Source organism: Pogoniulus pusillus, chromosome 8 (genome assembly GCF_015220805.1).
Source record: "Pogoniulus pusillus isolate bPogPus1 chromosome 8, bPogPus1.pri, whole genome shotgun sequence".
NCBI lineage: Eukaryota > Metazoa > Chordata > Aves > Piciformes > Lybiidae > Pogoniulus > Pogoniulus pusillus.
The window spans coordinates 16189174-16203098 of record NC_087271.1 but is presented as its reverse complement, the minus strand read 5'-3'; the positions used below and the strand labels follow the sequence as shown (position 1 = coordinate 16203098).

The 13925-nt window shown below is 45.0% G+C and overlaps 2 protein-coding genes across 2 annotated transcripts in view; both read right to left on the bottom strand.

Annotated features, from left to right (window-relative positions):
* SLC35A3 (solute carrier family 35 member A3) overlaps window positions 1-4375 on the bottom strand; it is a 35930-nt gene extending 31555 nt beyond the window's left edge. The window contains exon 1 of the mRNA XM_064147367.1: window positions 4205-4375. The gene's annotated coding sequence lies outside the window, so the exon portion shown is untranslated. The remainder of the gene's footprint in view (window positions 1-4204) is intronic.
* A 1978-nt stretch (window positions 4376-6353) lies between these two features.
* Window positions 6354-13925, bottom strand: part of LOC135177798 (loricrin-like) — a 37237-nt gene continuing 29665 nt past the window's right edge. Inside the window, exons 31-35 of the mRNA XM_064148256.1 lie at window positions 13270-13308; window positions 11369-11407; window positions 8733-8771; window positions 8002-8031; window positions 6354-7604 (exon numbers count right to left, since the gene is read on the bottom strand). Coding sequence (XP_064004326.1) covers window positions 7506-7604; window positions 8002-8031; window positions 8733-8771; window positions 11369-11407; window positions 13270-13308 — 246 coding nt within the window. The 3' untranslated portion in view covers window positions 6354-7505. The remainder of the gene's footprint in view (window positions 7605-8001; window positions 8032-8732; window positions 8772-11368; window positions 11408-13269; window positions 13309-13925) is intronic.

The following is a 13925-nucleotide window of genomic DNA, read 5'->3' as shown; positions in this document are numbered from 1 at the left end:
TGCTTTGCTTGCACACACAGCTTTTGCTTCACCTGTTCAACTGTCTGCAGCTCAGTGGATGAGTTTTCTCACTTTTACTCTTCAGATCCTCTCCTCATCCAGACATGAGAGAAGAGAGTAGCTGTCCAGTGCTTCGCTGCCAGCTGGGGTTAAACCACACCACTTGGCCTTTTTTAAATTATGAAGAGAATTTTTAGCACTGGTAAGTGCACCTATGGACAGGAAGCTCTGTTTCACATTAAATTACAACAGCTAAACATCAACCAATGCTTTCTCCTCAACTTTGCTTCAAAACACTAGGGGTCTGCTGCATACAGTGGAGCTCTCATCAGTGACTCGATGGCCTACCATGCAGCCAGGAAATTCCACCACAAAATGAATGCATTGGTGCTGGATGGAGCTAAATCCAGTTGGTGGCTGGTTACAAGCAATATTCCTCAGGGCTCAGTACTGAGACCAGTTCTCTTTAGTATCTTTATCAAAGACCTGGACAAGGGAATTGAGGGCATTAATTTTTCACATGACACTAAGGTGGGAAGGAGTGTTGAACTGCTTGAGGGTAAGAAGCTTCTACAGAGGGTCAAGGTCAACTGTAGGAAATTCAACAAGGCCAAGCACTGAGTCCTGCACTTCAGTCACAACAATCCCATGCAATGCTATAGGCTGGAAGCTGAGTGGCTGGAAAGCTGTCCAGCAGAAAAGGGCTTGGGGGTGCTGGCTGACAGCCATCTGAAGATGAGCCAGCAGGTGCCCTGGTAGCCAAGAAGGCTAAGAGCATGCTGGCCAGTATTAGGAATAGTGTTGCCAGCAAGACTATGGAAGTGACTGTCCCTTGTTCACAGTACTGGTGAGGTCTCACCTTGAGTACCGGGCTCATTTTTGGGGCCTTTACTACAAAACAAACAACTGAGTTGCTGGAGCAGATCCAGAGCAACAAAGCTGGTGATGGGTCTGGAGAATGAATCTTACAAGAAGCAGCTGAGGGAAATGGGATTGTTTAGTCTGAGGGAAAGGAGGCTTTCTACAACTATAAGAAAGGAGGTTCTAGGTAGGCAGGGGTTGTGATAGAAGGAAATGGTGTCAGGTTGCACCAGGGAAAGTTTAGACTGGATATTAGAAGAAAACTTTGCACTGAAAGAGTTATTAAACACTGGAATAGGCTATCCAGGGAGGTGGTTGAAACCCCATCCTTGGAGGTGTTTAAAAGACAGAAAGATGTGGTGCTATGGGACACAGTCTAGCACCAGACTTGGTAGTTAGGTGATGGTTGGATGATCTTAAATGCCTTTTCCAACCAAAATGATTTTGTGATTCCACACATACTAACTAATGTTTAATTTCAGATAATGCTATAAATTGCTTAGGACTAAGAGAAGTTTTTCTTACAGGATGACAGAAAATCTAGCAGAAAGGGAACATAACACTGTCAAAGTTGGTTTTTTATCTCATAAAGGTTTTTTAGTTTATTTGTTCATTCCTCTTTTGTGGGGAAAAATAAAAATCTCCATTCTAATCAGACAGGAAAAGCTGGGTATTGTAAATTTCACATGTACTATTTGTGGCTAAATACTCTATAAGCCCATCCCACCCACTTTACACCAAACCTAAGAATCCAACAAAAAAAATATTTAATGGATGGGAATTTGGTTTGGTGAGTACCAAAGAAATCACATATTGAGTATTTACCATCCAGGTGCTCATCAAGCTAAATCTAACACCAGTAATTCTTATAAGATGAAGACTTCAACTATGCACAGTAGTGCAACAGTTTCATATTGACTTAACTGTCATTAAGCCAAATCCTGCCTGCCAGCTTAGAAATCTGATACAGCCTGCCTTAACCGCCTCTCGTTTTCAAACAGTACACACACTGCACTCATTGTATATGTTTGATGTAGGAAGGCCCTAACAGCCACATTCAGATTCTGTGAGCAAGGGAGCATTCAGTACTCAGTTTCAGTTCAAACACCCATCCCTCCTCAAGCATACCAGAGTGCAATGCCATGAGCTGAAGCACTACCCAAACCCAGCTCCTGCAGAGGTATCGTTCCAGTGAAGGAGCTTGATTTAAAGTACTGAAAGACTGTATGCTGAACACAGCCAGGATTTGGCCACAGCTTACACTTGTGCTATTTCTGAATTACTAATCAAGCCAGAGTGCTTCAGGCAATGAAACCACCTTCAGTCAAGGTGACCTACTCCAAGCACAGTAACACAAACTAAACACTACAATGAAAATAAATCTGTAGCTACAGCAGAAAGCTAGTGGTTACAAATAATAAATCTCAAATTCCCAACAGGTATAGATGCTAAGAATTTCCTCTCCCTTCTATAGACACCCAGCCATGCAGCCTCCCTTCTGCAGACACCCAGCTGTGCAGCCTCCCAGGTTCCTGTGCAAGCAGCACGCACACAGGTGTGAACTGAAGCCACTGGTGAAGCATAAGGCCTGGTGGAAAGCAATTACAAAAACAGTGAGAGGAGTAACTCTATCCAGCAAACCTGTCCCAAGGATCAAAGGTTTCTTAGCCTCACTTAACACTGGACAGACCTGGAACTGTTTTAAGCAGACACATTTCCCTAGGTACATGGTTCAGATGATGCCTGTCCTTTTTCCCATTATTGCAAACAGCAGCTTAGCTAGCATAAGGAAGTAGGCTGTGCAGCCAGCTGGGAGGACTGTTAAAAGACAGAGTGACGACTAACAACACACTGCTCCAAATAAAACAATTTCATACTTACTATCACTGTAGTCTTCCTCAAACCCACTGATATACACTGTATTTCTATGAGCCAGAACGCCATGAATTCCAAACCAACAGATCCTTACCTCTCAGAACTGGAATTTTCAATCACAAGTTTTCACAATGCCTAGCGAGGTATGAGGAAATCATGATCCACAGTTTCTAAAGAAGCCATTTTCCCCAGCACTGGCCTTTTTAAAGATTCAGCTGGACCATCCTGTCTACATCATGCTTTTACCAAGAAAGGTCAGATGAGATGAACCCTGATGTCCCTTCCAACCTCGTATTCTACAATTCTGTGATTGTAAATCAGTTTCTCCACAACTATCACCTCCCTCAAACTCCCCAAGGTCTCTAAATGAATCTGATGCTTCTTACTCTCTGAGAGAAGCATGTATCACAGACCTAGAGTCTACTGCAGCAAACTGTCCACAGAGTGACAGTTTTTATGAAGCAGGTCCTGTGTTATAATTTAACAAAGGGCATCTGAACAGGTGAGGGTCAACTTGACCCACATATAAGAAGTTTGGATGAACCACATATAATGCCAATGGAGAAAGGCAGCCCCACAGATTCTGGGGGAAGCAGTCCACCACCTAATGTTCCTACCAAATCCCACTTTGCCAGTCCACACACATGCACTTTGAAAAGCAAAGGGTGCCTTAGAGTCCTGCCCTGCTACGCAGAGGCCATCACAGCATCTAAGTTTCCACTGCAGCATTCACTCAGTTTTAGAAAGGTTTGTGGCTTGTGTTCTGTATGTCCCAAATACCACATCCCTCCACTGCAGAAAGCAGTCTCAGCCTTCTCCACCCAGTCATTACTTAAAATAGGAGTCAATAAAATGAAACAACTTGAAGTACTTTCTGGTGTTTGCCTTTCACCTTCCTGCCCATTCCATAAAATGCATTATCTTCTTAGGTTCATTATCTCTGCATCTCCTAATTTTCTGATTGAATCCATAAGCTTCGTACTACTCGAGCACTTCTCATTCCAAAACCCCAGTGTGAAACGATGGTGCCATGACAGTCCTTACAAAGCATGCATTTGTTAACTTCACCTCCAGCGCCTTCTCACCAGAGCACCACCCGCACCTACATCGAGAAGAAACCCAGCAAGTGAGGTACAACCTTAGCAACAATGACATAAGCTGCCGGCCAGACCCGTGTCCTTTCCAACTTCACAGGCAGCTGCTTCCCCACAGGAACTTCACCTGCACTGCACCCCTCCCCTCACTCTTCTCCAGAGCACTCCATTACATTTACTCTCAGCATCTCCTCAACCCCAGGCTTCCCTACTCCAGCCTGCTCCCACAGACCTGCTTCCCGCCCCATCCACCAACTCCAGGCGTCCCTCTCTCCCACACGGAAGGTGTCTCTCATGCACAACCCCCGCACCGCTGGCTCCGGGGCAGCCTCAGGCGGGCTCTGCTCTCCCCGGCGCCAGTCCCGGCCTCCCACCTGCAGCAGCGGGCCGGCGGCCCAGCTCGCCCCTCGCCGCCGGCTCGGCGCCCTCCAGCCACCCGGGATTTCCGGGTCCCGCGGTCCCGTCCCGCAAAGGCTCCGGCTGCAGCCGCGGCCGCGCCCGCTGCGTTCCCAGGGCCCGTCACGAACCGCCGAGCCGCCGCGGCGCGGCGCGGAGCAGAGCGGCAGCCTGCCTGTCTGGGAGCGGGGGGGCGGGTTTTGGGCTGGCGGAGGTGGGAAGGGCCACGGGGCTGTCGGGCGAAGGCTGCGGCCGAAGCGGCGGCGGGGCCAGCAGGAAACCCTTTCCAAATGCAGAGCCCCCCCCGCCGTTGCCGCCGGCATGGGGCCGCGACTTGGGCCGTCACGGCGGCCGTTGGAGCAGCGGAACCGGAGCCACCGATGGGAGCCGCCTGCCCCGAGTGCTCTGCCGCCACTGAACAGGCGGGCAGGGAGTGCGCTGCCGAGGAAGCGCTTTGAACTGCGTGCCCGCGGCGACTGGCAGCGGAGTTCCGTGTGAAATCCGTGATCGCTGCATCGAGTTAAGGACCCCTCAGAGCTTCAGCGGGTATTCCAAATCCCCATCGCCTCTGGGGAGTCGCGGGAACCAGCAGAGGTGCCTGAGCACTGCAGGAAGACGAATGTCACTCCAGTCTTCAAAACGGGCAAGAAGTAGGACCCAGGTAGCTACAGCCTGGTCAGCCTCACCTCCATCCTTGGAAGGGTGATGGAGCAACTTACCCTCAGTGCTGTCTATAGGCGTATCAAGGATGAGAGTGTTACTGGAAGTAGTCACCATGGTTTTACCCAGGGGAAGCCAGATTTAACCAACCTGATAGCCTTTTATGAGGACATAACCAAGGGGGATTGATGATGGCAGAGCAGTGGATGTGGTTTATCCTGACTTCAGTAAAGAATTTGGCACTGCCTCCCATATCCTCAGAGCTAAACCGAGACAGTGTGGTCTGGATGATCATGTACTGAGGTGGGTGTGAACTGGTTGAAGGGAAGAAGTCAGAGAGTTGTGGTCAATGGGATACAGTCTGGTTGGAGGCCTCTATCTAGTGGAGTCCCTCAGGGGATGGGACTGGGACTAGAACTATTTAATATACTCAACAATTCAGATGAGGGAGCAGAGGGCACTGTCAACAAGTTTGCTGATGACACAAAACTGGGTGGAGTGGCTGCCACACAGGAGGCTTGTGCAGTCATTCAGTGAGACTTAAGCTGGAGAGCTGGGCTGGGAGAAATGGAATGAAGTTCAACAAGGGCAAGGGGAGAGTCTTGCACCTGGGAAAGAACCCCGTGGGCCAGTATAGGCTGGAGGGCAGTGAAGGGGAAAGGGAGATGGGGGTCCAAGTGGACAGAAGGATGGCCAAGAAGGTCAATGCCATCCTGGAGTGTATTAGAATGGATGTGGTTAGTTGGTCAAGAGAGGTTCTCCTCCTACTCTTTACTGGTGAGGCTGCATCTGAGTATTTTTGTCTAGTTCTGAGCCCCTCAGTTCAAGAAGGATCGTAGGAAACTGCTTGAAATGATCCAGTGCAGATCCACAAAGATGGAGTGGAACATCTCCCTGGTGAGGAAAAGCTGAGAGAGCTGGGGCTCTTTAGCTTGGAGGAGACTGAGGGTTTGACCTCATTAATGTTTATAAATATGTGAAGAGTGAGTGTTGGGAGGACAGAGCCAGGCTCTTCTCAGTGATGTCCAGTGATAGGATAAGAGGCAACAGGTGCAAGCTGGAGCAGAGAAGTTCCAAGGGAACATAAGAAAAGGCTTTTTCACTGTGAGGGTGATGGAACAAGCTGCCCATGGGGATTATGGAGTCTCCCTCCCTGGATGTGCTCCTGTGTGATCTGGTGTAGATGGTTCTGCTCTGGCAAGGGGGTAGGACTGGATGAGCTTTTGAGGTCCCTTCCAACCCCTAACATTCTGTGATTCCAATTTTTAAGATTGCATTTAGGCAAAACTCCTTTATGCTTCTATCCCAACTTCAGATACTTAGGCTGATTCCTGGTTGGTTGGCAAAGGGCAGTGTGTACTGCACAGCACCTCAAGAACAGGCGAAATGCTGCCCCATGGAAGGTGGTAGCAGAACTTCAAATCTATTTCATCAGTTGCAGTTACAAACCACAGGAGACAAGAATACTACCAGTAAATGTAATTTTAATATGAGGCACATGTTTGACAAGACATGAATTAGAAGTATGCTTTAGGAGAACATTCTTTGTTACCACCAAACAAGCTTAGCCCATGGCTAATGCTGATGCAGAAGCTGTAGGAGTGGCAGGGTAATGGACACACTGCTGCTGATAATGTGCCACTGCAGCAACAGAGGGTGGCTCTGGTAGCCCCAAAGTAATTTGCTGCAGGGTGTGGAACCATTCCTGAATACCAAAATGTGTCCTGGCTTTTCTGTGAAGACAGTTACTGTACCTGCTTTCAGATGTCAGCATCTATCTTGAAATTCAATGTGCAGATGTATCAGGTACCACAGGTAAGTGGTAAGTAAATACTTGAGAAAAGGTGCACAGACATTATCACTTTTATGAACTTAATTAAATTTCCATTCCTTCCCGAGGGAAAATGCTTTGGTTTTCATCAGCTTCTAGCCTAATCTGGGGCATGTTGCCTGATCTGATTCTCTACAGAACTCCAGGGATTTGGAATCAGTTTGAACAGAGTTCAGCCTTGCTTTTACTCTGAGCTGTTTTTGGCTCCTACAATAACCCTCCTAAATTTCATTCCCACAGAGTATTTATTTAGGTTGGTTTTTGCATATTGAGCTTGCATCTGATTATAATAGAATCTAAAAACAACACTGATATTACTTCGGCATCTTCTGTCCCTCAGAGAACTGCTTATCAGATGCCTACGTTAGCCTCATTTTATGAGCTGATGCCCTGGCATGGTGCTCAGTTTGCATAGATGACAATTTGTTTGACATCCTCTGCAGTGGTTAATAACCAAATCTTTTCTAAGCATTTGTCACACCAATCTGATTTGAAGTGGTATTAATCACATTCCCCATTGGAAACACAAATCAATCAAGTAGGTAGGATACAACATGTTCTCTTAAAGTGATGCCTAAACCACTGACAAAACTAATGACATCTACTACAGACTAAAACCAAAGGTAAAGCAACGAGAGGCATGACATACTAGGTCGACATATGACATAACAGCCAAGTAACACCTGCCAATTTGACTGAAGGATTGCTTTCTTTTCTTACATCAAGTAATTATTCTAATATTACTGAATACAATCCATGTCTAGGATGCCAAGCAGCTCCTCAGAAGTTCATATAGACCACTTTGATGTAGCAGAAGAGAGCATGAAGGCACTCAAAACACTGAATAACAGCAGGAGTTGGGAAGTGGAGTGTTTCCCAGCAGAGCTCTATAAAAAAAAGAGAGAGAGCAATTTGATAAACCAAAATTAAAAGTAGTTCTATTACAATTACAAAATCATAGAAAGTTCCAGAGGCAACTTTTTCTCTTAGTCCTATCTCTAATGTGGGTACTTTTAATGTTAAAAGACCATGTTGGCCACAGCTACAGTACCTGTAAATCCACAGGTGTTTAGCTTTTAAGTGATAGGTATTAAGCACTTCTGTGGCCCCACCTTTCCTCACTTTTCTTGAAGCTGTTCACACTTAATGTGTTGCAGATGTGCTCTTCAAGATTTATACAGATACAGGACATCTGACAGATGCCTCACAGTATAAACAATACTTCCACTTTTCTACAACATGCATAGGAAGCAACCAGTAAAATGTACAAAGAGAAGTGCTTACCACTTGACTGCCACCTGAGAAAGTTGAATTCTGAAACCAAACAAACAAATCAGTCTAGAAGTGTTCCCAGCCAATGGTTCTCAACACACTTTTGCCTTTGTTCAACAAAAAGTTAAGAGCTTAACCCGCTGCATGGTTTAAAGTTCTTCAAGAGGAAAGTGACTTTTGCACAAATAAACAGTTTGAATTGCACTCTCTATTTTGGTTTACGTCTGAAATTTTTGGCTAATGTGGAATAAAGGAAAACAGTTTATTTTTCTCTCATTCTGTTATCTTTTTCCACAGTGTTTTCCCTCCCTAGAGTTGAAAGAGTATGTTAACAATGAACAAGTATTGTGAAAAAAACACCACAAAACACAACCCCAAACCCAGATAACCTGCCAGTGAAAAACTCGACAACCTAGCTTATAACAACAACAACAAAAAAGTGAAGGATTGAGCAGAGCCTGCAAAATCTACACAGAACAGGGATTTAAAAACAGAGGACAGCAAAATGTAACAAGGACACTGAAGAGGATGTGAAGCAAGCCAGATTCAGATCTAAAATGTAACTAATACTAAAATAGCTTTCCCAGGCTGAGGTGGTACTTTCACAGTGGTTGCTTGAAATATGCTCTTATGCAAATGGAACTAATGCAGAATGTTCTCCTCAGACCAAACCATCCCAAAATTCCTCTATCAAGCACTCAGATTCTTTGTTTACTTAGAAAAGAAGATGAAAGTATTCTTACCTGCTTCCCAGAATAAGTGCTTCCTGAGGGAGAGTAGCCCTGTAAAGTAATTATAAACCATTCATTTTTATTGTGTGAGACTTAGTGATCCATGCCCAAGAACCACACCAGTCTGGAAAATACCTTAGATGTTAGTTGTTTTGATACTGACTTTGATTTTACTGTTTTTTTCCCCCTTGCACTTTCCCCCCCCTATTTTAATTGACTGTTCTCAAGTATGCACAGCTATGTCCTTTGTATTCAATGACCAGTTTCAGAAGGGTTTCAACACTTTCAAACTGCAAAGTTTGGTTTAAATACATCATTCTTAACAGAATGATCCAGGCATGTTCCTATGAGTAAGCAACAGAGTGAATGAAGGCTTTGCTGTGGGAGGACTGAATACTGCCTCACCCTAAGCTTCAAGTTTGAACAAAATAGTCCCATTTTTATTGGTTACTCATCATTTAAATGTTATTTTAAATTTCACCCACATTGTTGTTACCTATTTTAAACCCCACTATCTAGGCTTCAACCTTGGTTGTGGAATACTAGTGGAATACTGGCTATCCTTGCTGATGGTTTCCTGGGGAAGATGAACCCTGAAAGAACTTGGTGTTGGCTCTAAGCCTGTTTGTACTTCCATATAGTCTTCCTAATTGGAATAAAGTACCACAAGAGACTGAACACTATCTGGCATCTGGTCATTCAGAAATCCCAGGGAAAAGCCTATCTGAAATACAAATATTTAACATCTTTCTATTACAACTTTTTTTGAATAATTTACTGGCAGAGGATTTAATTCAAAGTTCTCAAGAAGGAAGAGACGTTTTGTAGTTATGATGTGTTTAATATGTAGGAAGGAAAAATTAATAAGGTTCAGTTAAATATTAATTCTCCTGGAATCATTCTGCAGTTAGATTTTGCAGAAGTAAATCGTAGGATCTTAGCAAATCATAGGTCTGGGCTGTAAGGGATCTCCAAAGGTCATCCAGTCTATCCTCCTCTGAAGTCAGCAGGGATATCCTCAACTAGATTAGACTGCCCCAAGCCCTGTCGAGCCTCACCTTGAATATCTCCAGGGATGGGCCCCAACCACCTCCCCGGGAAACCTGTTCCACTGTTCCACTACCCTCATGGTGCAAGACATGTCCCTCATATCCAATCTAAATCTGCTCTGCTCTAGTTTGAAGCCATTGTCCTCATCCTGTCCATGCAGGCCTTTGTAAACAGTCTCTCTGCAGCCTTCTTCTAGCCCCCCTCAGGTACTGGAAGGCTGCTCTTAGATCTCCCTGGATCCTTCTCTTTTCCAGGCTGAACATCCCCAGCTTCCTCAGCCTGTCCTTGTAGCAGAGCTGCTTCAACCCCTTGATCATTTTTGTGGCCCTCCTCTGGATCCACTCCAGAGTCTTTTATAACCCTACTTGAAGAAAGCTCTGATTAAAAAAAAAAAAAAGAAAAAAGAAGAAAGTAGCTGAAGAAACCCCTGAATACTGAAAAATTGGATGTTCTAAAACAAGTCCTGTTCAGTTTTCTGACAAACTGCTCAGCTTCTTTGAATGGCACTGCCAACAGGAAATTACACAGGCATTGACTCTTTAAGAAATGCTATCAAATACAGTACACAAAATGTGATTCCTGTGTAAGAAACTGTAATATTTGTGCCCACTTTATTATATGTGGATACCTCATGTTTTTTATAATAGATAACTCCAAATCCTATAATCTCCTTTTGTGGTTGCCAAGACTAATCCAGAGAGTGACTAGAAGTTCAGTTACAGAGTAAAAATGCTGGCTCACATCTATGGAATTGTGTGAAAATGAATGTGTTTGCATTCATTGAGATTATCATGTTAGGGGCTCAAAGGGGCCTCAAAACCTCATCCAGTCCAACATCCCTGCCATAACAGGATCACCTAGAGCAGATCACACAGAAACACATCCAGGCAGGTCTTGAATATCTCCAGAGAGGGAGACTCCACAACCCCCCTGAGCAGTCTGTTCCAGTGTTCTGTCACCCTCGCAGGGAAAAAAATTCCTTCTTGTGTTTACATGAAATGTCCTATGCCTCAGCTTCCACCCATTGCCCCTTGTCCTGCCATTGGCCATCACCAGCAGAGCCTGGCTCCAGCCTCCTGGCACTCACCCTTTACATCTTTAAAACCATTCATGAGGTCACCCCTCAGGCTCCTTCTCCCCAAGCAGCACAGCCCCAGCTCCCTCAGGCTCTCCTCTAAGGAAGACGTTCCATTCCCTTCGTTATCTTTGTGGCTCTGTGCTGAACCCTCTCCAGCAGTTTCCTGAGGTCTTTCTTGCACTGAGGAGGCCCAGAACTGGACACAATATTCCAGATATGGCCTCACCAGGGAAGCATAGAGGGGCAGGAGAACCTCTCTCGACCTACTAACCACAGCCCTTCTAATACACCCCAGAATGGCATTGGCCCTCTTGGCCACCAGAGCACATTGCTGGCTCATGGTCAGTTATCACAGATAAACATTACAAATGAATAAATTATCACAGATAAGTAAACCATGTGGCACTCTCTGTATGTTGAATTATCAGAAGAATGTTTAGTCCATAACTAAATAGAGATACTTTTAAAAACTGGCTTAAAAAAAAAAAGGGAGGAAGAAATTTGAAATCTTTTCACTTACTGGTTTACCATGTTGTCTGCCTCCATAAGAGTAGGAGCCCTGTAAAAAGTCAATTAGACATGTTAACTGAATGAAAAATTCCTCTGTCACTGTATTGAGACAATTTGTGCAATACTTAGAGGACAAACTTACTTGGGTGTTGTTTGGGGAAAAAAAAGCAAATGGAGTATGTGAATTTGAGTTGTTAGCTGCACGCCAAAACAGCTTTGTTACTCTGAGCCGAGCAGTACCTTTGCTACTCTGAGCCAAGAAACAGTGTTGTGAAGTATGATGCAGCAGTTACAGTGTGTTCAAAGGAATAGTTGATACAGAGCAGCAGTTCAGTCAGGAGCAGCTGCCCAGGTGGCCAAGAAGGCCAACAGCATCCTGGCCTGCAGCAGGAACAGTGTGACAAGGAGGAGATAGGAAGTGATTGTTCCCCTATACTTAGCAATCATGAGGCCTCACCGTGAGTACTGGGTTCAGTTTGGGGGCCCTTACTATGATAAAGATATTGAGGTCCTGGAGTGGGTACAGAAAAGGGCAACAAAGCTGGTGAGGAGTCTGAAGAACAGGAGCAGCTGAGGGAGATGGAATTGTTCAGCCTGGAGAAAAGGACGCTGAGGGGAGACCCTGTTGCTCTCTACAACTAGTTGAAAGGAGGTTGTAGCAAGGTTGGGGTGGATCTGTTCTCCCTAGTAATAAGTGATAAAATGAGAAGAAATGACCCCAGATTGAACCAAGAGAGATTTAGATTGGATATTAGAAGAACATCTTCACTGAAAGAGTTACTAAACACTGGAGGTCTTAAAAAAACACAGAGATGTGGTGCCAAGGGACATGTTAGGCAACCAGACTTGATAGCATTAGATAGTGGCTGGACTCTGGTACTAAAGGTCTTTTCCAAACGAACCAATTCTGTGATCAAGCTAATTGGTTACATTCAGCTCACTGAAATGACTTCCACTATTCAAATTCATGTAGTTTGTACTGGGATCTGTACTGTTTAATAGTGGGATTGAGGCACCATCAGCTGGCTTGCATACCACACCAAGCTGAGTGCTGCTGTCAATAAGCCAGAGGGACCTGGGCCCAGGTGACCCTCATGAGGTCACAAGAGCAAGTGCAGGGCTGGGGGAGGAGATGATAAAAAGCAGCCCCAAGGAAAAGGATTTGAGGGTGCTGATGGATGAGAACTAGACATGAGCAGAAAGTGAGCTTGCAGTGCAGAAAGCCAGTCACATCCTGGGCTGCATTAAAAGATGTGTGGCCAGCAGATGGAGAGAGGGGATTCTGCCACTTTGCTCTGGTGAGACCTCATCTGGCGTACCGCGTCGGGAGCCCTCGATACAGAAAGGATGTGGACCTGATGGAGCAGGGTCAGAGGAGGGCTTCAAAAATTATCAGGGGGTTGGAACACCTTCTGCAAGGACAGGCTGAGGGAGCTGGGGGTGTTCAGCCTGGAGAAGAGGAAGCTCTGGGGAGACCTAACAGCAGCCTTCCAGTACCTGAGGTGGACTAGAAGGAGGCTGCAGAGAGACTGTTTACAAAGGCCTGCATGGACAGGATGAGGACAATGGCTTCAAACTAGAGCAGAGCAGATTTAGATTGGATGTGAGGGACATGTTTTGCACCATGAGGGTAGTGGAACAGTGGAACAGGTTTCCCGGGGAGGTGGTTGGAGCCCCATCCCTGGAGATATTCAAGGTGAGGCTCGACAGGGCTTGGGGCAGTCTAATCTAGTTGAGGATATTCCTGCTGACTACAGAGGGGGTTGGACTGGATGACCTTTGGAGGTCCCTTCCAACCCAAATCATATTATGATTCTGTGTGGGCAAACTAATGTATATTTCAGGAGCAAGTAATTGATCTGATCCAGACAATACAGGGAAAGGAATTGGAAGGGAACAGAATATACTCACCGGCCCACCATACTGGCTGCTTCCTGAGGGATAAGATCCCTATGAAAAAACAAAGCACAGGAAACTTAAGTGTGGAAGCATTGGTAAAAAACCAACAGTTACTCTTGTTTTGGTGCATGTGTAGGTGCAGAATGAAGAATACAGAAAGACCTTTTGACAGATATCTGGAAAGTGCATTAATCTGAAAAGATTCAGAGAAAGATTTCTGACTTCATTCCTCTCAAGTTCCTTAATAGTTGAAAGCAGCAAATTTGGCAAACAGTTGCACAACACACACTTGCTCTTCTCTGACTTAAATAAAGGGATAGAAAGTGTCTTTTAAGTGTGTCTGTTCAAGAGGGAAAAAAAAGCAATGAATCTATCTATGACTTTTCTGCTAGGTCAGATGTGTTCAGAGAGCATCATATACATTATTTTAAGAGCATCTTTATTATTCCAAATAAGTAATTTGGGGAGGAAAAATGGTTTGGCAGCTTTTAAAAATTAATGCTACAACAAATGATCTTCTTAACAGAGTAAATCTGAATTCAAATGTTTGCCAATGGAGTAAAAAGACATTAGATTATTTTTCAGTACAGCAAAGTGAAACACTGCCAACAGAGTAATACTAAAAGTATGTTGCACCTTCTTCTTAAGTAGCCATCCCCCTTTACTCT